This window comes from Gymnoscopelus braueri (assembly GCF_963280865.1).
Source record: "Gymnoscopelus braueri genome assembly, chromosome: 5".
Classification (NCBI taxonomy): domain Eukaryota; kingdom Metazoa; phylum Chordata; class Actinopteri; order Myctophiformes; family Myctophidae; genus Gymnoscopelus; species Gymnoscopelus braueri.
The window spans coordinates 10,256,182-10,280,488 of NC_137606.1; the positions used below are offsets into that span (position 1 = coordinate 10,256,182).

The 24,307-nt window shown below is 39.3% G+C and overlaps 1 protein-coding gene across 1 annotated transcript; it reads right to left on the bottom strand.

Annotated features, from left to right (window-relative positions):
• Positions 1-882: 882 nt before the first annotated feature.
• srpra (SRP receptor subunit alpha) lies at positions 883-22,384 on the bottom strand. Its single transcript, XM_080428112.1, has 15 exons — positions 22,299-22,384; positions 22,018-22,164; positions 20,654-20,737; positions 20,306-20,469; positions 19,330-19,493; positions 17,161-17,323; positions 16,895-17,051; positions 15,258-15,391; positions 14,626-14,738; positions 13,856-13,942; positions 10,119-10,291; positions 7,832-8,045; positions 6,454-6,617; positions 3,350-3,448; positions 883-2,693 (listed from the first exon to the last, which is right to left on the bottom strand). Exons 2-15 carry the CDS (start codon positions 22,138-22,140, stop codon positions 2,565-2,567), a joined length of 1,968 nt encoding a protein of 655 aa, XP_080284238.1. The 5' UTR covers positions 22,141-22,164; positions 22,299-22,384; the 3' UTR covers positions 883-2,564.
• Between the last annotated feature and the right edge of the window lie 1,923 nt (positions 22,385-24,307).

Here is a 24,307-nt window from a genome sequence, read left to right on the forward strand (position 1 = left end):
CTTGATTTCTCTGTTATTGCACTACCGCAAATTAAAAAGGGGCAGAAGACTTTCTTCTCACAAATGGAAAATAAATTCAAATGGGGGGGGGGGGGGGATAAATAAATTACAGGCCAAAAGAATTTCAAAAGAAAGCTTGGCCTTTTAAAATCTAGGAAATAATGTACAAAGTAAGTGCGCCTTTTCACCTGTCCTCAACTGTAAATAAGAGGGATTAAAGTCTAAAAGTAAATGTTTTAATAGTGTGTTTTTGGAAGAGAGGCTATCAGGTAGAGAGGCCCTTCATACAACTGTCCATGAAGAGCTTCCGTACATGGCCTGGTTCATGTCCCCTCTTTAACCGACCTTAAGGAAGTTGCTTCAGTACATGGCCTGGTTCATGTCCCCTCTTTAACACACCTTAAGGAAGTTGCTTCAGTACATGGCCTGGTTCATGTCCCCTCTTTAACACACCTTAAGGAAGTTGCTTCAGTACATGGCCTGGTTCATGTCCCCTCAAAGTCTACCTCAATGAAGAGCTTCAGTACATGGCCTGGTTCATGTCCCCTCAAAGTCTACCTCAATGAGAGGAAGACAATATTCATTGCTTCTTTTGACACTCATCAGCAGTTTGCACTTTATCCAGATTTAACCAGGTGAGGTAATGTTTTCTTAACCCATTCAATCCGGGAACGCATACTGTATCATTTTAGATTTTCTTTACCATTATTTTATACTTTGGGCTATTCAAAAATAGCAGATATACAAGCTCTCTACGATTAGAAAAATCGTGAAAATTTGTGCAAATCTTTGAATGTATATATTTTTTAAAGCGAACATTTGCAACTCAAATCTTTGCTTCTGGGGATTCAACAAATGTCTTCTAAATCCTATTTTTTGGGGGGGTTGCTATCTGCTATTATTGAATAGCCAAAGAAATCTTAAAATGACACCGATGCGTCCCGGATTGAATGGGTTACTTTCTCGTTAACTGGGGTGAGTTAATGTTATCTTTTTTTTGGTCCCAATTTTGTTAAGCCAATTCAATGTGGAGGATTCAAACCCCCCCAATCTCCACAGTGGTGGGTGGGCAGCTGTACCTGTATCCCTGCACTACCCGCAAGCCTGGAGGGAGCGAGTACGTTTTTACCCCAGTGGGGAGGCAACCACCCCTCAAACCAACCCAAATTAGTACCGAGTTGCATGACAAAAGGGGATGATGCAACAGTGTCAGTCTTTTCGGCTGGACCACACACACACGCCTTGGAGGACAGCGGACGAGCAAAATAAATGTTTAAATTTCATTATAACATTTTGATATCATTAAAATGGTTGGCTCTACAGCTTGCCATTTTAGTTCTAACATTCAATTTGCACATCAGCAGTTCTGAGCGGTTAATTGGCAGTCGTCGTCTGCAGTAGTAATTATACCCTGAATTAGTTGGTGCTGCAGACTGCATGGTTAGATATTATTAAGTACAACCAAATTACTCGAGATTTTAGGGTCTGAAGAAAGTAAAACTTGATTATTCAGAATAATTCCTCATGGAGAATAAGAGCCAAAGTACAGCAAGTGTGCAGTAAAAAGTGGGACTTCTGCAATGGACTACTACATCTGCGCTTCTTCAGAATGCTTCTCTGGAGTAGGAGGAATCTGGACTGCTTTCTGCATGGTACAGTTGATGGAGGACTGCCCAAGCTGTGACAATATATTAAAGAGACAAACAGGCACTATGGTCACTAAGCATTTATGACCTGACCTCATTCACATGAAGTGTGAGACCTCCATGTGTTAAACCGGTATACTGAAAACATTCACATCCCTAATGCCCATTTGATTGGCTTAGATAGAAGTCAACTAAAATGTCACTTGTATTGTATGACTTCACGAAGGGTTTTGAATCATTTGTGAAGCTGAAGCACAACCGAGTTGCTTTTTTCCAAATTTGGCCCAAAGGTTTTTGAAGTGATGCGTGATCTTTGTAGCAGTGGTTCTCAAACCTTTTCATGTCAAGGACCCCCCAAATGAGATGTATTTGGCCGCGGACCCCCATCTCAAAATATTTTGTTCCAGGAACCCCCCGAGGAGCAAAGATTTGAGTTACAAATGTTTGCTTTAAAAAATATATGTATTTCAAAGATTTGCACAAATGTTTTTGCACAAAGGATTTTTCTAAAATAGCAGATCTACAAGCTCATAGCGCGGCGCCGCGCTATGAGCTTCTAGATCTGCTATTTTCGAATAGCCCAAAGTTTAAAATATGGATAAAGGGGTTAAAATGATTGTGACGCTTTATTAACTAAAACCCCCCCCCCCAGGACCCCTGGGTGATGGTCCCCCACTTTGAGAACCAATGCTTTCTAGCACAACTTTCTCTCTTTCAAGAGAACAAGCGATCCAATTCTCCTAGGAGGAGAATTGGAACTTCTGTGAGACTTTAGAGTTTATTTGGTGCAATGTGGAGGGGCTTGGAGAGGAGAGGAGGATGGTCAAACTCAGGGCTAGCAGGGCCACATCTTGCAGCGTTGTTGGTTTTAAATCACAGAGACGATGACACGGACGACAGGAAACGTGCACAGCCACTTCAAGCCTTCATCAGGGCGCTGACGACAGCACGTGGGTCGAGGCTGCGCAGGTCATTATAGGTCTGCCCTGTGCCCACGAACACGATGGGCTGGCCGGTGATGTAGGTCATGGAGATGGCAGCGCCCACCTGTGGGAGAGAGAGAAAGAGAAGAGTTTCATAGTAGGGGGTGTAAACGATACAGTAACTGCATTGAAAAATCGATTTTAATTTCGAAGTATATCGATATGTAAACAGCAACATATCGTATCGTTTGACTTTGTATCGTATCGTTTTGCAATGCAAATAATCGATTGTATCGATGCTAAGTTCTAGTGCATTGTATTTAGCAATTTTAAGAAGAAAAAAGAGAAACAGGTTTAATTACTTTTCCATTCCATATAGCAACACTTGGTTTATCGATAAATGTGTGTAATCTCTGTGTTCATGTCAAGGTGCGGCTTTGTCCATAATATGTTCAAATACAATGTCCATGTATTTGCCAGAGAATCACTGTGTTTACTTATTTATATCCATAATAATAAATGTTTCCCGTAAAAAACCTGCACTATCCACACAGATTTAATTTCTTTGCTGAATAGTTACTGTATCGATTTTTAATCTTTGAATTGTATCGTATCGCCATGAATGAACCAATATTGTCACTGTATCGTATTGTCAACCATGTATTGTGATGCGTATCGTATCGCAGTTAAAATGTATCGTTACACCCCTATTTCATAGGGAATAAGTGGTTGAAGTTTCATGGTAGAGAAATGATTTAAGTTTCATGAGAGAGAAATTACCTTGTCATCAATGGTGTCAAACTTGGTGAGAACGATTCCATCGATGAGGCGGGGCTTGTCAGACATGGAGTGGTCGGCCAGAGCCTGATTAAACTTCACCTGAGGGCAAAAGAGAGATATGTAAGTGAATGGAATGATAGTTTATGAATGGCAAGTAGGGAAAGCTGGGGGACAAAAGCTGTTTTGACATGTGGCCATTCAACTAGCACCGAAATTTTAAAAGTGGTTATCAGCAGTGGTGGAAAAAGTACTCAAATTGTTTACTTAAGTAAAAGTATCAATACTGCAATGTAGAAGTATTCTGTTACAAGTAAAAGTCCGGAATTCAAAATCTAGTCGAGTAAAAGTACAAAAGTATTGGCATCAAAATGTACTTGAGGTACTAGTTATGCAGAATGTCCCATCTAAAATGTGTAAAAGGCTTTTGAAAATAGCAGATCTACAAGCTCACAACGCGTCGCATTGTGAGCTTGTAGATCGTCTATTTTCAAATAGCCAAAGTTTACATAGGGCTGAAGTGGTTAATGTATGTTTTGTAATGATAATAAAAATCTACAAAAGTAACTGGTAACTAAAGTTTTCAAATAATTGCAGTCAAGTATTTGGAGTACTAATTGTAATAATTGTAGTGGAGTATTTATTGGAGTACAATATTCATCTCTGAGATGTAGTGGAGTAGAAGTAAAAGTATAGAAAAATGGAAGTACTTCAGTAAAGTAAAAAAATCCTCAAAATTGTACTTAAGTACAGTACTTTCCACCACTGGTTATCAGCAGTGACAGAGGTGTAAAACTAAGCACCTGTGCAAATAATGTTGACAGATTTTTTTGGGTATGTGTTATGTGTGAACCAAGAGAGCTGGGTAAACAGTTGAGGACAATGAGACTAGGGGGGAGACTGCAGACCTACCCAGGCAGTGTCATGACCCTGCTGCCCCTGACATCTGTGTTATCAGATAATAGTTGATAACACTTAAAGGGTAAGACCACTTTGGTAGAGGTTTGGGTTGTGTAGTTACCTTGCCATGATGTAACACCAAAGGTGGGCAAGAAATCAAAAATAATTGCTCCATTGATTAGAAATTGATCATTCAAAATATGCTCCTCATTGACTTACATTGTACGGTTAAACAGCTCTCAAAGTCACTCTTTTAGCACGTAAATGAGCCCAAACAAAGTTGATTCAGGCAATATAGAGCATCACCAAACCCAGTACTGTTTGTTTTTTTAATACAAATGTCAACTTCCTGTTGATTTTACTATTTGAAGATCTGGATCCGGATCCGCCGATCCAGTCCGGGTTTTCTACTTATTAGAAATGGCAAAATCAACAGGAAGTTGACATTTTTATATAAAAAAAAAACAGTACTGGGTTTGGTGATGTTCTATATTGTCTGAATCAACTTGGTTTGCGTTAGTTTTTGTGCTAAAAGAGTGACGTTGAGAGCTGTTTTACCGTACAATGTAAGTCAATGAGGAGCATATTTTGAATTATCAATTTCTAATCAATGGAGCAATTATTTTTGATTTCTTGCCCACCTTTGGAGTTACATCATGGCAAGGTAACTACACAACCCAAACCTCTACCAAAGTGGTCTTGCCCTTTAAGGCGAGAAATAGAGACCATGCCGTTGCTTAACAGCTCGTTTAAAAGTGTCTTAACAATATTTGGGAGCAGAATTACCTTTCGTATCAACATCATGTTCAAGATGAATGTGGTCTCATTTACTTTCATTGTCAGGTAACTGTGTGCCATTTCAAAATAGATTATAACTGATAAGTTGATTCCCAACCTATTGATATGCCACTCGGACAGTTCCAAGTTGACAGCATGGCCATCGCACCGCTTGGCACACCTGCCTTGTTTTCAAGTGAAGTCAAAATGTTAAAATTAATCAACATGTTAACTATTGTTGTTGTACTATTCGGATAAAATAGAGATTAATACAGAACTGAAGGTCCTTGGTTATCATCTTCAGGTCTTGACTTTGAGCTAAGCTCTGCCCCTAACGGACAAGTTTTTAAAAAGTATGTAAAAATTATTTGCAATGACCGATGACTTTTAACAGGTTTTTTCACATGAAAAGAAAAAAAACTCTGGAAAAGGGCTGGAAGCACATTTATTCCTTTTCCCTCAGAGAAATTCTGGATTTATTAATAATAACAAGCTATGCGTCTCAGTCCTTCCCACCAAGAATGCAGGGATGCAAGGAGAAACATGTTTTTCCATAATTATGAGGGTGGTAGCCTCTCCTCTGTGAAGCAACGTCGATTTGTGATTACGGACGGTGACACAGCTGGACCTGCTGTCAGCATCTGTCGTACGGTTACATGGTTTCATATCAGCACGTTGGAAACGTATTTAAAAAAAGAAAAAAATCAGTCAGGGTCATGAAACAGCCTAATATGCTCCAGGTCTGCAACAGTGACCCCAGGTGGACAGAAAATAGTCCACAGGCATTATAAACCTTGATTACATCTATCATTTTCACAGTTTGATGTTTAAACGTCAGAGGTTAAAGGTATTCATTTGTTTAACTGCATCACAAGGCCAGATGGTAATTTGTTGTTAAAATGTTGCACTCTCTTCTCAGTGTTGGGACTTTCTGAGCCAAGGTGACAACACATTTCCCATTTCAAAATTCCAGACTTTTTCTGTCCTCTTGTCCGTGTTTTAGTTTTTAATACCGTGTCTCAGACTACTGATAACTAAATGTTTACCACGCATGTAAATACATCTTTTAAAACTCCCAACTGTTACATTTTACATTCTTCATCCTAGAGGGTTTTAACAATGGCTTTATCACAGCAAATATGACCAGTGTGTCAACAAGTGCTAGTTTAGGCATTTGTTATACCGTTATACCGTTATTTTTAATATAGCATGATATGCATTTGGTCATTGTTTCCTGTAACGATGGCAAAGACGCAAGATACTTAAGTCGTGATCTATAAAAGGTTGACGTGATTTTTTTATTGGTCGATCAGTTTTTAACTCATCCGGGAAACGTATTCAGACATGGAAATGATCAAAATCAGATATCAAGAATACTGGAACCCTGTTGAGTAGAAGAGCCAAAACAAAGCGTTTGTTGGCAGTCTTACCAGCTGGTCGACAGCCTCGTTGCCCACCAGAGCCTCCCCTACGAACAGAACCAGGTCAGGCACGTTGACGGCGATGAGCTTGGCCAGCGCTGTCATCAGGGGGGCGTTGTCCTGCATACGCCCTGCAGTGTCCACCAGCACCACATCAAAGGCCTGGTTACGGGCTGAGAGAGAGGAGAGGAGGAGAAAATTACATCATGTTGGAGATATCTGTGGCATTGTGATATAGACCAGTGGTTCTCCACATGGGGGTCCCCCCATGATTTAGGGGGGGGGTCCCCAGATGACAGTTAAGTGACAATTTAAGGACTTTTAAGACCCATATACTATAAAAACTAGTCAAACATTGGCCAAATGGTCAAATATTATAAGTTTAATTTCTTAATTTCTTTAATTTTCTTATTATAACATTTTGAAAATAGCCGATCTACAAGCTAACAAGTACGCCTCGTTTCACGATATTTATCTGTGGAACCGAGTCAAACTAAATGTAATGCCCTACAATTCCAAGTGCTTGTCAGGGTGGGGGGTTCCCAGTTCAAATATGATTATTTTGGGGGGTCGCGGCCTGAAAAAGGTTGAGAATCATTATAGACCAATACAACTTAGTGAAGCTTTCTCAGGAGCCCCATTTTTTGTCTCACGGTTTAACAATGTCATCTTTAAAATGATGTTTTTACAATGAGTCTAATGAGGAGTTATGGATGTTGAATAGGTTACTATTGAATGGGCGGGTTGTTTGCTCAAATTAATATCAAATATCTAATTGTTGAAGCAAAAACTGGGGTGTACACAAAAAAGTGGTGGAAAAAGTACTCAAATGTACTGTAGTGTAGAAATACTCTGTTACAAGTAAAAGTCCGGAATTCAAAATTCACTTGAATAAAAGTACAAAAGTATTAGTATCAAAATGTACTTAAAGTACCACAAGTAAAAGTACTCACTGTGTAGAATGTCCCATTTCACAAGTTTTCAAAATGAATAAAATGTATAAAAAATATTTTGAAAATAGCAGATCTACAAGCTCACAATGCGTTGTGAGCATGTAAATCGGCTATTTTCAAATGGCCCAAATGTATACAGGGTTGAAGTGGTTAATGTATGTTTTGTAATAATTATCAAAATCTGCAAAGTAACTAAAGTTGTCAAATAATTGTAGTGGAGTAAAAGTATATAATATTTGCCTTTGAGTGGAGTAGAAGTAAAAACACAGAACATTGGAAATACTCCAGTAAAGTTAAAAAAAATACCTCAAACGTGTACTTAAGTACAGTACTTGAGTAAATGTACTTTACACCACTGCACAAAAAGCCTTAGGTATAGGTATGAAAATGACCCTAGAAGAAGTGTTTAAAAAGGTGACAGTTCTGTTTTTTACCATAGACAATGGCTTCCATAGCGATTCCAGCCGCGTCCTTGCCGTAGCCCTTCTCGTACAGCTGTACCATGGGCTGCCCGCCGTGCTGCTCGGGGGGGTGCAGACAGTTGAGACGGCGCTGGTGAGTACGGAGCTGCTCCACAGCCCCGGAGCGGAACGTGTCGCAGGCCGCGATCAGCACGCTGAAACCGTTCTCAATCAGCCAGTAGGAGATCTGGACAAAATGAGGGAGGTCATCAGTTTCTTTGTAGGAACCAGTGTTGATTTTGACAGCAACATTTTTATTTAGTTTTAGTCATAGTCTTTTGAATAAAATTCCATAGAGTTTTAGTCATATTTTCGTCATCTGAAATGTTTTAGTCGACTAAATATCATAAGATTATAGTAGACTAAATATCATAAGATTATAACGTTGATTTAGTCGACTTAAATGTATTGATGGCGTCGTAATGACTGATTTCACAGTTGGTTGCATGCTGAAAATAATAGCAGATCTACAAGCTCAGATCTACAAACATGTTGCAGCGTGACGCGTTGTGAGCTTGTAGATCTGCCATTTTCAGAGCGCAACACCCACACGCAACCAAACATAAAATGACTTGTCTTTTAGTTCTACTGAATCTCCTCTCCACTAGTCCCTCCTTAACATCGTCTTGTTTTTATTTGTTGACGAAATTGTCAATATATTTAGTCTTACTTTTAGTCATCATAGCTTAGTTTTTATTTAGTTTTTATCAGTGAAAAAAGGTAGTCGACGAATATTTTTCGTCATAGTTTTAGTCGACGAAATCAACACTGATATTGTGTTGAACATGTAAGCCCTGAACTGAAATATACAGTACATACAGTAGCATGTTTACATATTGAGCGAGTCTATGAACTGTGACACACATACCCCTACAAAATTATGCCAGGGTTCAAGTAAAATGATTTCTTGTGACCAAAGTTACCTTCAAACCTTTTCTCACAAAGTAGTAACCAAAAATTGTATTTTTCAGTCTCAACTTAAAGTCAGTTCTGACATTAATCTGTGGCATGAATACTTGGGCGACTGTAGCTGAGTGGGTAGAGAGGAATCAGCAACGGCAAATTATTTAATGTGGTAGCCTTACTTTCTTTGCTTGATAAGAAATTGCGCTGCTTATTAGATTACTTCAGCCTGGACTTCAGCCTGTTACGTCTATCCCTCTCTTTGAGTGTGTGTGTGTGTGTGTGTGTGTGTGTGTGTGTGTGTGTGTGTGTGTGTGTATCTCTCACTTCGAACCCACCAAAGCATGAGGCTCCTTATCATTCTTTCTTTTTTTATGGTTGCTGTTGGCCATTATTTTGCCTACCTCAGACACTTTGCTTTTGCTGCTACTACCTGGATGCATAGTGGCAAATTACCTTCATCCTTGGAACACATCTTTGTAATTGCCTTTGAATTGATTGTCCCCCTGATGCAACATAAAATTGCTCCTAATTATAAATGTTATAGATATATTGTTGCTACAAACATTGATCATTTTACCACCGCTTCTATGCTGCTACAGTACGTGCTACAGATTGCTGCCAAATGCACTTTTACCGTTCTCCATTACAGCATGGCAATAAACAATGTAATCTAACCTAAATGTTATCTCATTTCCATCACCAACAACCCTTCTGCATATACTGTATACCGATTCGCAACTCACATCAATCGTACCCACTACTCAAAACAACAATTCATTGTCACTACATTTTAGCACCAATAACACGACAACACTGTGATAACCACACAGAAGGGCACTTTTTTTTCCTCTGAGTTGACAGATATTATCTATCAAAAGAGCACGTAACCACTTTATCCTTCGTACCCAAAAGTCAATGATTATTGAAGCACATCTCTTGATAATAGCTCATATAGCTTCACCCATTAAGACCTGAGGCCGATTCTACAAATGTCTTCTTAGTCCTAACAGTTTTCTGGAGAAAAAAAAAGAAGTATATTGCTATACCAGTGGTTTCTCAGACTATTTCATGTCAAGGACCCCCAAAAGTATATGTATTTGGCCGCGGAACCCCATCTCAACATATGTTGTTCCAGGGACCCCCCCCCAGAAGCAAAGATTGGAGTTAAAAATGTTCGCTCTGAAAAATATATATTCAAAGATTTTTCAACAATAGTAGATCGAGTGCCACGCTACAAGCTTGTAGATCTGCTATTTTTGAATAGCCCAAAGAAATCTAAAATGACACAGATGCGTTCCCTTCCGGGCCTTAATGGGTTAAGTAAGAAAAGAGGAAAAGAAGATGAAACACTCACCTTAGCCAGGTTGGTGGACTTGCCGACCCCGTTAACGCCACAGAAGGTGACGACAAAGGGGCGTTTCTGACTGCGGGCCTCCAGCACGTCTCTCAGGATATCCACCCTCCTCTTGGGCTGCAGAATGTGCACCAGAGAGTCCTGCAGTGCCAGCTTTACCGTTGAGGCCACAGCTAAGAAGAACACACCAAATAAGAGTTTAGTTACGCCTCATTCATATAATTAGTCATGTGCCAGTGTCGCAGCACCAAAAAATAGCCAATCTGTAAGTTCTCAACGCGTCATAGAATGTCACAATTATATAATCGTCTAATTGCAATTATTTGAGATAATCACAATTATTTTTGCATAATCGTCATAATCGTTTCCATGTTGAAAATTGTTCACACAATTAAAAAAAAAAAAAAAGCAGAAATAGCTTATCTACAAGATTTCTGCTTTTTTTGTTACATGTATTAAAGTATTAAATCAACAAGTTATTTGCCATATCTGCCCCGTGCAATATTTGATTACGAGGTCTAAAAGGCTTCATTTGTTCCAATGTTCAATGCCAAACACATAATTAAATCAACTTAAATGTGTAATCGTGACAGCCCTATTTTCAGTACACAACGTATAACGTATAAGTGTAACGCCCGAGATTCGAACCCGGGTCTCCCACGTGGAAAGCCAACATCTTAACCGCTAAACCAAAGGGACGTCCCTATCGCTCAGGGGAGATATCAGACTTTCAGGCCATCAGGCTGAGGTAGTGAACCACTCCATAAGTAAGACATAAGTATGACTATTATAACGTTTTTTTTAGGGGGGATATTTTAGAAGACATTCCTGCATTTATCCAGCCTTTGCACAGCATGCAATTGTAATCATGAATATGCAATGGAAAATGTGTCATTTGCTGTGTAGCCGTTAATTCAGAAAGAATGCAGTAAAAGTTGGACCTCAACAATGGCTGCATCAAAATTATTTTTGACAGTCAACAGTGATTAACCCATTAAGACCTGAGCCGATTCTTAAAGATGTTTTTTAAATCCTAACAGTTAAAAAAAAGAAAAAAAAAATATCAATCAATATTTTTCAAAAATAGCAGATCTACAAGCTCATAGCGCGGCACTGAGCTTGTATATCTGCTATTTTTGAATAGCCAAAGAAATCTAAAGTGACACCGATGCGTTCCAGGTCTTAATGGGTTAACCCGACTCCACCAGATGGGGCGGTATTGAGTTCACAGGTTCACAATTACAGCCTCCGTCCGGGATCGCTCAGAGATTGGAGTTTACGCCGACCCACGGCCAGTCGAACCAATCAGCGGCAGCTACGGGCGGGATCTTGGCGAGACCGGGTGCGACGCCATCGAGAAGCGCCTGTTCCTTCCATGTAGTTCTTTCACTATTCATCATGGCCGATACCACGAACAACAACACTACAAGTTGCGCAGCGACTATACGTCATGTAGACACGTCAATATGATTGGTCGGAGTTAGCACGCCCAGACGGTGATAGACAGACGGTCCCATCCAATCACCTGCCAGGTATAGGGCTTTCACCAACTAGTCGACTAGTCGACTAGTATAACCACTAGTCGACTTTGTTGGTACTAGTCGAATAGTTTTTTTTTGTAATTTGTTTTAATGCCATAGTAATGGCCCATCTTACTATTATTATTATCCTCCTGACTTTATTTTTTATCAAAAGGGGGTCAAAAGTAAGCCTATTATTGGGCAATGGGGATCCTTGGAGACGCTGCTGTGGTGCTGTGCTGCTGTGCCAGAAGCGCTTCCCTTAAAACGCCATAAAAATAAGGGCAGGAGGATAATAATAATAGTAATATAGTAGTAGGATGGCATTAAAACAATGCCCCCCCCTTTTTCTTTTCTTTTTTAATGTAAATTTCGACTAGTCGACTACTACTTGGTCAAATGAGTCGATTAGTAAAAATCATTAGTTGTGAATGCCCTACTGCCAGGTAGAAGTAGCTTGAAAAAAAGGGACCGCCGTCTTGCAGCGGTTGGGCTACCGAGGTCCCAGATGGAAGTAGGTTGTGAGACAAGTGTGTGAAGCAAGCTTCTTCCATCTGGCGGAGTCAGGTTAAACAATGATGGCCACATGGTCTGATGTCACTTCTGAATTTAATGTTGATATTATCATTGTTTATGTTACTGATGGTAATATGGAGGCCTGTGTTAGTGACAGCAGTACACCATGAAGTTGGTTAACCCATTGAGACCTGGAACGCATCCATGTAATTTTTGATTTGAGCTAAAAAGCATTATTTTACACTTTGGCTATTCAAAAATAGCAGATATACAAGCTCATAGCGCGGCACTGAGTGCCGCACTATGAGCTTGTAGATCTACTATTTTTGAAAACTTATGAAAATGTGTGCAAATCTTTGAATATACATTGTTTTAAAGGGAACATTTTTATCAAAAATCTTTGCTTCTGGGGGTCCCTGGAACAAAATATTTTCAGATAGGGGTCGGCGGCCAAATAAATATAATTTTGGGGGTCCTTGACATGAAAAGGTTTGAGCACCACTGATATAGAAACAGATTTCAGAAAACTGTTGGGATTTAGAAGACCGTCCCGTAAAATACGGAATCGTTCCTTATTTGGAAACTAAAAGACGTGTTCCGTATTGAACCGTTACAGGACGCACTATGTTCTGTATTTTGGGGTCGTGGAATGACGGCGCGATTTTTATATGAGAGAGAGTATTTCTCACTCACACACACACACTCACACTCAAACGAGACGGAGCAGCCGTCCTGTCTCTTCTCTGTGTGAGTGAGAGCTCAATGCGGGTGTCAGTCAGTGTTGCCAAGTATAGTGAGAGAAATGAGCCAGCCGACCTACAAAAACAAGCCAAAAACAAGCCAGATTTTGTTCAAGGGAAGTTGCGGGAAATAAGCAGACTTGGCAACGCTGGCTATGAAGCCATTGTCTGGGAGTGCGCTCAGCTCATTGAATTCTTCATAATGGATAAACAGTTAATAAATACATAAATAATATAATTAACTCATTCACTGCCACAATTATTGCTGGCCGCGTTTGCCCACTGCCAGAGATTTTTCATTGAAAAAAAAAAGTACTCAGGAGCCGAGATACAGAATTTTTAAGTTTTAAGTTAACAAGGAAGTGGATGGGAGTGTAGATCTTTAAACAATCATATCTCCTTGGTCTTTGGGTCAAATTTGAAAAAAAAACTAAAAACTAAAAATAAAAAATATTTTTTTTGAAAAAAATAAAATTACGTTTTTTACGTCAGTGGCAGGATTGGTAAACGGGACAAATTACGTTTTTTACGTCAGTGGCAGTGAATGAGTTAATATATAATAATTCAATATAATTAATATAAATTTCATAGATTTTTTTATTTAGATTTCATAGATTTCTATGCATTTCAGGAGTTGGGGGCTGGCTCCCCCAAAAAGAATTAAATAACCCTAACAACCCTAACCCTAAAACCGAATTAAAGTATAAAAAAAACTCCCCAAAAAAATAATTAAATAACCCTAACAACCCTAACCCTAAAACCAAAATAAAGTATTAAAAAAAACTCCCAAATCCGCGCAAAACCGCGCGCGTGCATGTGTCCCGTATTTCCATTTCTGAAAGTTGGCAACCCTAGGTGGGAGTGTTCTACCCTGCAAGGAGGAATTAACGGTCCAAAAGTGTATTCATGTAGCTATAGCTTCCCTAGCCTGCTGGTTGTCGAAGGAAGGAATGCCACTTACTGGTGAACGTGCCCATGACTTTGCCCTCCAGTTTCTTGGCAATGGAGTCACAGAGCCGGGAGGCAATGTCGGTGGCTACATTCTTGGCTGCAAGACAGTTTAGTTTATTTTCACTACAGTAAATCATAATAAGTTGATATTATCAGTTGAATTAAAATACAGAAAGCATTTGAAACAATGTCATAATTTGTAAAGGCATACTAAGAAGATACAGAAAACGACATAGGTCAACGATCAGTGGTGGAAAAAGTACCCACATTTCTTACTTAAGTAAAAGTATCAATACTGCATTGTAGAAATACTGTGTTACAAGTAAAAGTCCGGATTTAAAAATGTACTTGAGTAAAAGTACAAAGGTATTGGTATCAAAATGTACTTAAGAGTTCCAAAAGTAAAAGTACAAAAATGTTTGAAAATAGCAGATCTACAAGCTCACAACGCGTCACGATGTGAGCTTGTAGATCGGCTAATTTCAATTAGCCTATGTATAAAATAGGGCTATAATTTATATCTGCAAAGTAACTAGTAACTAAAGTTTTCAAATAATTGTAGTGGAGTAAAAGTACAATATTTGCCTCCTAGATGTAATGGAGAGAAAAGTACTGAAAATTGGAAATACTCCAGTAAAGTAAAAAATACCTAAATATTGTACTCAAGTATAGTACTTGAGTAAATGTACTTAGTTACTTTACACCACTGTCAACGATATAGATCCCAAAGTGTCAAGTAATGAAAGCTTGAGATAATAAAAAAGGAAAAGTTAGTCATACCGATGAGGTGGTCCCTCATCTTGTCCAGCACTGGTTCCATGTCCTCCTGGGTTAGGCACTTGGAGCCCACCAGACCCTTCAGCATTCCAAACAGGCCACCCCCCTTTTTGGGGCTGAGGAGAAATCCAACAACAACTCACAGTTATATATCAGTTAGATAACAATACTACTTATTAGGGCTGGGCAATAATTTAAAAATATAGCCACCAATAACTTAGTAACTAAGAAGCAAAGTTCGTTTCAACAAATCGACACAGAAGAATTCATGTAGATTTTAAATTAAATTAGTCTGATAAGCCACTTACGGTAACTCTGTATTATACTTCATTGGACAATGGTGCCGTACAAAAATAGCCAAATGCTTGAGCTTGTAAATCTGCTATTTTCACTGTTTATTTTTTTAAACAATCGTACATTAAACGTAATCGAGGCAAATAGAGGCATTCCAATGCAAAAAAATATAACGCCATGACCCAGGGGGGATAGCGCCCTCTAGCGGCCGTGAGGTCAAACTTCGGTGCCCTTATATTTCATGTGATGGGTAAATTGTTTTTAAAAAAAAAAGCCAAACACTGGTGCTGCGATGCAGTAATGCCAAAACTTAAAATAAGAGAAATCAAAAGCATTCTTACGCTTTCTTGCTTAGCTTAGCGACCACAACTCTCTCCTCTTCCTCCTCCTCCTCCTCCTCCTCCTCCATCTCCTCCTCGCTGGACTCACACTCCACAGGCTGCAGCTCACCCTTCATGGAGTTAAGCTGCGGCCCCTGAAAACACAACACAAGATGCTTAATGATTATGTAATATTATGACATGCTCCGAATACGGACCCTATAGGGTTAATGTATAAACCATAGTTAAATAAAGGTAATAAAGTACGAAACGGTGGCAAACTCATCACAAGCATTCACATTTTTGGTAAAGTAGTAATAATGTAGTCCTAAAACTATTATTTGATAATTAAAATTGAATTTGATAAATGTTCCTTTGATCGATTACAATTTAACAGTTAACCCGTTAAGACCTGGAACGCATCTGTGTAACCACTTTAACCATCATTTTATACTTTGGCTATTCAAAAATAGCAGATCTACAAGCTCATAGTGCGGCACCGAGTGCCACGCTATGAGCTTGTAGATCTGCTATTTTTGAAAAATCGTGTATAATATAATATAATATATATATATATATATATATATAGGGGTGTAACGATACGTTTTAACAACGATTCGATACGTATCACGATACTTGGTTGTCGATACGATACATGAACGATACAGGTTAATTTAGAACGATACGATACGTTTCGATTCAGCGATTTAGTCGATACGATACATGAACGATACAGGACAGGTTAATTTAGAACGATACGATTCGATTCAATGATTTAAAATCGATATAGTAACTATTTATTTACCCAAGAATTCTGTGTGAAAAATAAATACCTGGATACTGGATATAAACCCCTCTTTCTCTTTTCTTCTTCTTAAAAGTACTTAGTATTGATATAATTGATTATTTGCATTGCAGAACGATTCGATACGATTATTTGCATTGCAAAACGATTCGATACGATTCAAAGTCAAACGATACGATATTTAGCTGTTTGCATATCGATATAGTAGATCGTTGAAAATTCAAAACGATGCATATATATATTTTTTTTTAGCTGAGATTTTTAACTCAAATCTTTACTTCTGAGGGTCCCTGGAACAACATATTTTGAGATGGGGGTCCGTGGCCAAATAAATATCTTTTTGGGGGTCCTTGACATGAAAAGGTTTGAGAACCACTGATTTTAGCAACATATGTTTTTTTCAAAAAACGGATAGGATTTAGAAGACATTTGTAGAATCCCCCAGAGGCAAAGATTTGAGTTACAAATGTTCGCTTTAAAAAAAATATATATATATTCAAAGATGTGCACAAATTTTCATGATAAAAAAAAAATAGCAGATCTACAAGCTTATAGCGCGGCACTCAGTGCCACGCTTGTATATCTGCTATTTTTAAATAGCCAAAGCAATCTAAAGTGACAGTGATGCCCGGATTGAATGGGTTAAATAAGGTAATAAAATACAAAACGGTGGCAACCTCACCACCACAAGCATTCACATTTTGGTAAAGTAGTAATACTTTAGTCCTAAAACTATTATTTGATTATTAAATTTAATTTGACAAATCTTCCTTTGATCGATTATAATTTAACAGTTAACCCGTTTCACGTGTTTTTTCAAGTGTGATTGTTATGTTCATCTTATTCTTATTACCAAGTCAATGAGTGAGTCCTGGCCCTGGTTGGCATTCTCATGGGCACCATCTCCATTCCTGTGGCTGTAGTCCAGGTTTTTGGTGCTGTTGCCGCCCATCTCCCAAACACGACTCTGCTTTCCCTTAGGCTTGCTCGGGGCCGGTTTAGGGGACTTACTGAAAGGCGGTGGAATAGCAGATTATAAATCAACACACAGGACCAATGTTCAATAGTCTATAAGTTGGGCATACAATCTTTGCAATATATCCATCTGGTTGTCCTGACCTTGGTTTCTCGACAGGTCCCCCCATGCGCTTGCGCTTGAATTCTCTTATATTCTTCTGTATAATCTCATCCGCGGTCAAGCCGTGATTTCCATTCTCAACCGCCTTGGGGCTGCCGGTCAAGGACTTGCCTTGTTCCTCTTTGATTGGCTCGACTGCAGGAGCTGGGAGGAAATGTACAGGAACAACAAATTAAGACCAATCACCATACAATTATTGCTATAAAAAGGCAGCTGCCTTTGCTGAAGTCTAGCGTAGGTTGAGTGAGGCAAGTGCTACCGTACATAATGGCCACCGTATTTGTCATAAGCTGAATTGTTGTTTTGTAAAGCGACTTTGAGTACCCAGACAAGTGCTATATAAATTGCATGTATTGTTATTATTAATTCATACTTTGTTGCACAATGGTGTGTCACTCACCACAAAAAAACTGATTTGCAGGTGCCAACAACAGTTGCATTGTTAGCTTAAAAATCTGTTACAACAACACCATGTAATGCAGTATAAATTAAGTATGAGTCACTGCTTGATGAGTAAGACTGGGTAAGCACAGTGGCCCTTATTTATCAACGCGGCGCAGACCAAATAATGGGCGTACGGCGAGATCACCGCAACTTTCGGCATTTATCAATATATCCTGACGTTGGCTTCATCCTACCGTACGCTGAGATCTCACGTCTGGTAGAGAGCAGTTGTTGACTTTGGCTACACCCGTTTATTCCATTCTAGACCTGCGGAGCAGCATTGTCTGACTGTCTGACAGGCATCTGGACACATAATCCACTCCTAAATGTATATCTACACTAATAAATAATCCCTGTGAAAATATAACATTTGATAAAGTAATTTAAACCAACTGCTTTAACAGTCATTCGGATAAGCTTGCAGATCTGGCTGCATTGGCTATTTGAAAATAGAAGATCTACAAGCTCACAACAGGTCCCATCCCGAGGCGTTGTGAGCTTGTAGATCTGCTATTTTCAAAATATAGAGCGCTTCTGCGAGAGCATTTTCGGGAGCCCCGACCATCTTTTCATGGACAGTGAGGTCTACAAACTTACTGTAGCTTGTCCTATGTTATGGAGTTATGCCATAGAGAGTTATGTAGGCTTCACAACCTGGCTGGGTTAAGGATATAAACCCGACGATCGAATCTCTTATTAACGTGGCAGCACGGGATCACTGCCGCCCGTCCGAGTCTCATGGGGAATATCCTACATGACTGCTTGTGCACTGCTCGGTATGGGTTAAATAAATTAATATACAAACCCCATTCATGGCGATGTGATTGGTATCATAATATGTCATTCATGTAGGCTACAAACCTACGTGACAAAGATTGTACCGCTACGGATTACATGAAAGACACAGTTGGGCGTGTGTGTGTATGTGTGTGTGTGTGTGTGTGTGTGAGTGAGAGAGAGAGAGGCGTGTGCGTATGCGTGTGTGACTTGACAGGCAGCGAGGCGAGCCGGTAAAACTCTTTTGGCTTCCCATGCTTTATTTGGTTGTATTCTGGTTCTCCATGTCGTAAAATCAGGGCGTTTCGAGAATATTTAAGGGCGTGTTATTTAAATGACGCTCGGTTTCAGCCGTGACATTTATCAAGGCTCCGACCCAATGTACGCTAGGATTGGCTGTGTAGAATTTGTTGATAAATGTGACTTCGACGTTGGTGTGCGGCCTGATATATGGAAAAATATAAGCCGGTTTATACGCTCCATTGATAAATGAGGGCCAGTGTGTGAAAGGATAACTTCCGCTACCCTCACAGACTCACAACTCGACAATGAATGAACAAAAGCATTTGTCATACATATACACTACACCAAAGCACACCCTGACATTGTACCTACACAGGTGTGTACTTCACCCCCCAGACCATCGAGCAATCCTCTGATGAAGGCTCTCAGAAACGTAAGCATTCGTTTATTGGAGTGTGCCAATAACAAAGAGTGGAAATGGGAGTAATTTGTCTTCCATTGATTTGAAATGTGGGATGTGAAACCTTTTGGGGATTTATTAAATTCCTGTTTCTGTTTTTGTATCCTGGATTTTGGATCTACAGTAGCACTCCTCTGAGAGAACCCATTGTTGACGCGCCACCTCTTTTTCTTATTTACACGATAGTTAGCAGTTGTATCTCAAGTTGTTGTGCATACCGACTTACCCTCTTTCTTGGCGTTCTTGTTCTTTTTTCCACCCTGTTCCTTGCCTTTGTCTCCACCCTTCGTCTCGATGATCATTGACTTCACAGTTTTCTGGGACTTAAGGGACATATTGAAAGTCCGCATTGAGGCGGGGCCTCGAGCTTTGCTGCTCTCCTCCGCCTCTCTGATTTAGAAACATAATGATTGATCATGTTTTAGTATGAACAAGATACACTTGAGTGTGAGTGGAAGCATTGGCCACTGTAATTTTAAAGATACATTACTACTCTGTTCTATTTCTATAACTTCTATTATCGAATTTGATGCTTGACCTCCTTAATATGGTTAAAATAAGCAGTAACTACGAAGGGAATGCAAGCAGCACTCGTTTCAAACAATCGGTTCTTACTGGATGCACCACGGTTCAAAACGAAAAGATCACCAGCACTCACTTCTAGTTCTTTAGGGTTAGAAGTGAGTGCTTAGGCGTATATTTATCAGTATCAATACTCGACTTGTATTATTTTGTATTGTTCTTAATGAACCTTTAATCGTTGTTATTTAATTACCTCTTCCATGAAGGAAAGGATTCCAAATAAGTCTGCCGGCTTCTTCCTTTCCTTGCACAGCAACTTGTTTTCTTTTTCTTTTTCCTTTTTTTTTATAACAATGTGCTAAATAAACTGAACTAAACTATATGCTGAGGAAGGCTCACGCTAAACACGTCTGTCTGTTTTGCTGCCCATGCCTGACAATAAAACAACCTATAAGGGCTTGGGGTGAGTGCTGGTAATCTTTTCATTTCAGATCAAAATATACAGTTTACACATTTCATGTTGTAAAGGATAGTTTCTCACAGTGCCATATTTTGTTTTTACCTGTGTGTGTTGCAGAAACAGGTAATACTTTACTTTTTCCCCATTATGATAGATTGTCTCAAGGTCTGTGTACACTACAGATTCTGTTGTTTTTAATGTATCTATGTTGTTTCTTTACCTAAGAAGCATTGTGAAGTCATCGTTGAACTCAAAGTTGTGGGAGAGATGTATCAATGCTCCCTTCTGCTCGAGCTCATTTTTATAGCGATCCCTGAAGTGAAGCTGAACATCATCTATGAACTTATCCACATAGGTCAGCGTCAGGATCTTTTGAAAACCCACCTTGAGAAAAAAGGAGAACATCAGAGGTTAAAAGATGAACGTGGTTTCACTTGTAATGAAAAGAGACAACTGAATATTGTTAACGTGTGAATGTTGTAAGGAACCTGGCAGACTCCTCACATTAGTTTGGTGTTATTTGGTCCCTTTGATTAATGTGGTCTCTATGTGTTGTTGGGAAACTTACCACAAAAACCAACTCAAATTCATTATCCAACTTGTATTTAAGACTCAGAGCATCATGAGTATAGGAATTGTTCCCAGTCCTTTCCTGCAAAGATGAGAAAGACAGTTGCAAGCGTCATCAGTTGTGTGCGCAGTGCAGTCTCCCTGCTTTCAGGGCTTCCAACCAACAAGGATTTTGCCCTCAGTCCTGATTTGGGCAATCCTGCTGTAGGTTTACATACTGTATATGCTTCTCAATCCTGATATTAGAACGCAATTAGGCCTAAAACAAAACAAATTGGAATAATGTGCGAATTGAATGTGAAATCGTCAATATTTATATCAGTTTTATTGTAAAACACAGGATCAAGAAAATAGTACTTGTTCAATGTGATCGTTTCTAAATTGTCTGCATATTAGCTTGCTTTTGTTCTTCTTGACCCTGTATTGTATTGTATTGTATTGATATTGTGTCCACTCCGTTTAGTGTGCGCACTACAATGCATTAGCTTGTGTTTCACACGGTTCTCTCTTTGCTTGGCCAGGGTCACTCTTGAAAGAGAGTGTGCCCAGACAGCTACGCCAACCGTCCGGGCCGTGAAAAATGAGATTTAATCTCAAAGAGACTTTTACCTGGTTAGATCTAAGATAAGATGCTGTTCACACTACAGTTCCAGTCCTGTTGTTTAGCGTAAATTACGCAATCAGTTATTAGGCCAGTGGTTCTCAACCTTTTCAAGCTGCGACCCCCCCAAAATAATCCTATTTGAACTGGGTATCCCAGATAAGCACTTGGAATGTAGGAGTTTAGGCATTATTATACATTTTGTCCACAGATAAATAGTGTGAAAATAGCCGATCTACAAGTTCACAAGGCAAAAATTGTATTAGATCTTGGGGGGGGGCAAGATCTTATATTTTCAGAATTTTTGCCTCTTTCTTATATTATTTGACAATTTGGTCAATGTTTGACCAGCTTTTATAGCATAGTTTGGTGGTTACTTTTGATGCAGTTACTGGTCTTTTTTTTCTCCATTTCTTTTAGGCATTAAAAAGGTCATAACCCATTCAATCCGGGAACGCATACTGTGTCATTTTAGATTTATTTTGCTATTCAAAAATAGTAGATCAACAAGCTCATAGCGCAGCAATGTAGATGTGTAAATAGACAAAGTATAACATAATGGTTTAAAGTGCTGTTCCCGGTTTTAAAAAAGGTACTTAATTGTCACTTAACTGTCATTTGGCGACCCTTGGGGGGGGGGAACCACAGGTTGAGAACCAATGAGCTATAGGCAGCCATAGCATTAGCCATACTATACAACAACAACGTGACTGACAGCTGTCACTTGATTGATTCTAAACCGTTTGATCGTCTCTTTTTACCTGAAGGATGACGGATCTGATCAGGGCGTTGACAGGTCCGGTGAAGGACTCGGACACCCCGGCTCCCTGGAAACACCACAACACGATCCCCCCCTTACTGAAGATGGTGAAGAAATCCAGCATCTTGTCACCACGCAGCAGCAGCAGCTACAACCACCAACCACAACAACCATTCACAAAAGACAACAAAACACAGGAAATGTGGATCTTTACAATCAAACAATCAACGATCAACGGATCGACAAGGTCTTGACGAGGGATCTGACTGTGAGAGATCTTACCAGGTGTACTTTAATAGATTATAAATGTTCCCCACCAACACACACACACACGAGTAAGTAGCACCGCTTCTTCTACCTACCACTGCAAAACTGCTTTTTTAGACCACGTCAGATGATGATGCACGATCCGGATCCGGAAATGACGTTCTGTTTCCGGGGGATTCGGCGGCTGCGCACCAAGCCCCCAGAGGAGCCGCGCCGGTAGTAGAACAGTGAAGCGGCCGTCGCCTGGTGGTCAAATCTGAGAATGCAATACTGCAATAATGCATTTAAATAATAATAATGCATTTTAAAATGCTACTGCGCGTGCATCTACCGTCTGTGCTTCTGCTCATAACTCTGGCCTGCTCTATTCAATTCTGTTGGACCCATATTGGACCCAATATTGGTACTTCCGGCAGACTTCCGGGTGTTCAAAAGCCATTGAGAAACTTTCATTGAAATGAATAGCTGGGGGCAGGCCAGTCCGCCCTCTAGATATATTATAACTCTATGCTGCGCACTGACTGTGCGCGGTTCAAGCAGCAGCAGTAGCCCTGATTGTCATAATTATCATGACAGTCATGGATGAACTTCAACCTGGTGTTTGCACTTTCTCCATTTACGGTCCGTACATTTACACAAACGTTCAAATCTCGAATATAAAATGCTTACACCGTGGCCATGGATGTTATAATTATATACGGGCTCTCAGAAGTACCCGTATTTTCCGTATTGTTCAATAAACAGCATTTTAATCCGATCGATTGCCATTTTCTTCGCATTTCCTCCATAAGCTTTCAAAGTGATCCTATTGGTTGGGAGATGTATTGCACTCCCATAACTCTATGAGAAAATGGCCACCGATCGGATTAAAATGATTTTTATTGAACAATACGGAAGATACGGGTACTTCTGAGGGCCTAAACATAATTGTATCATCCGTGGCCATGGGGTAAGCACTTTATATTTGAAATTTTAACATTTATGTAGACGTACGGGCTGTAAATGGAGAAACACCAGGTTGAAGTTCATTCATGACGATCGTGACAGACGACCGGCGTCGTGTGAGCTTGTAGATCCGCTATTTTCAAATAGCCATAGTATATATGGGGCTGAAGTGGTAAATGTATGTTTTGTAATAATCAAAATCTACAAAGTAACTAACTAACGTTTTCAAATAATTGTTGTGGAGTAAAAGTTAAAGTACTGAAAATTGGAACTACTCCAGTAACATAAAGAATACCTCAAAATTGTACTTAAGTACTGTACAGTATTTGAGTAAATGTACTTTGTTATTTGACACCACTGGATTTTACTGTCTATGGTTCCTATCCCTATATCCAGAGGCCGTATATTCCCTCTTGCTGTGATACAATCCTATCTAGCTGTGGTTCTCAAATGTTTTAATTTCAAGGACCCCCATAACTTTGAGAGTGAACAAATGATGTGTACACTCTCAGAGGGTCACTGGACCCCACTCTGAGAACCACTGGCAAAGTGTTATATGCCTATATTCCATAGAAACAGAATCCAAACGGCATGGTGTTCTAAATTGATATCCATTATACAGAAGTGATATGATAGATAGCCTAAGTAAAAAAAGGTGAGCTGCCTACATTCAGTAGTGGAAAGTAACTAAGTAAATTTACATAAGTACTGTACTTAAGTAAAATTTGTAGGTATTTTTACTTTAATGTATTTAACATTTTCAGTATACTTTTAATTCTACTCCACTACATCTCAAAGGAAAATATTGTACTTTTACTCCACTACAATTATTTGACAACTTTAAGTTACTAGTTACTTTGTAGATTTAGATTATTATTATAAAACATACATTAACCAGCCCTATATACATTTGAGAATAGCCGATCTACAAGCTCGCGTTGTGAGCTTGTAGATCTGCTATTTTCAAAAGATGTGAAATGGGACATTCTGCATAATGAGTACTTTTACTTTTGGTACTCTATATATTTTGATGCCAATACTTTTGTACTTTTACTCAAGTAAATTTTGAATTCCGGACT

What these genes read in the sequence shown, in the direction of transcription:
- srpra (XM_080428112.1), bottom strand. Translation starts at nt 22,140, where the DNA reads ATGCTGGATTTCTTCACCATCTTCAGTAAGGGGGGGATCGTGTTGTGG. An exon ending in GACTTCACAATGCTTCTTAG is followed by an intron (nt 19,494 to 20,305) that starts GTAAAGAAACAA and finishes TTTCTAAATCAG; the next exon opens with AGAGGCGGAGGAGAGCAGCA. An exon ending in CAAGAACGCCAAGAAAGAGG is followed by an intron (nt 17,324 to 19,329) that starts GTAAGTCGGTAT and finishes ATTTCCTCCCAG; the next exon opens with CTCCTGCAGTCGAGCCAATC.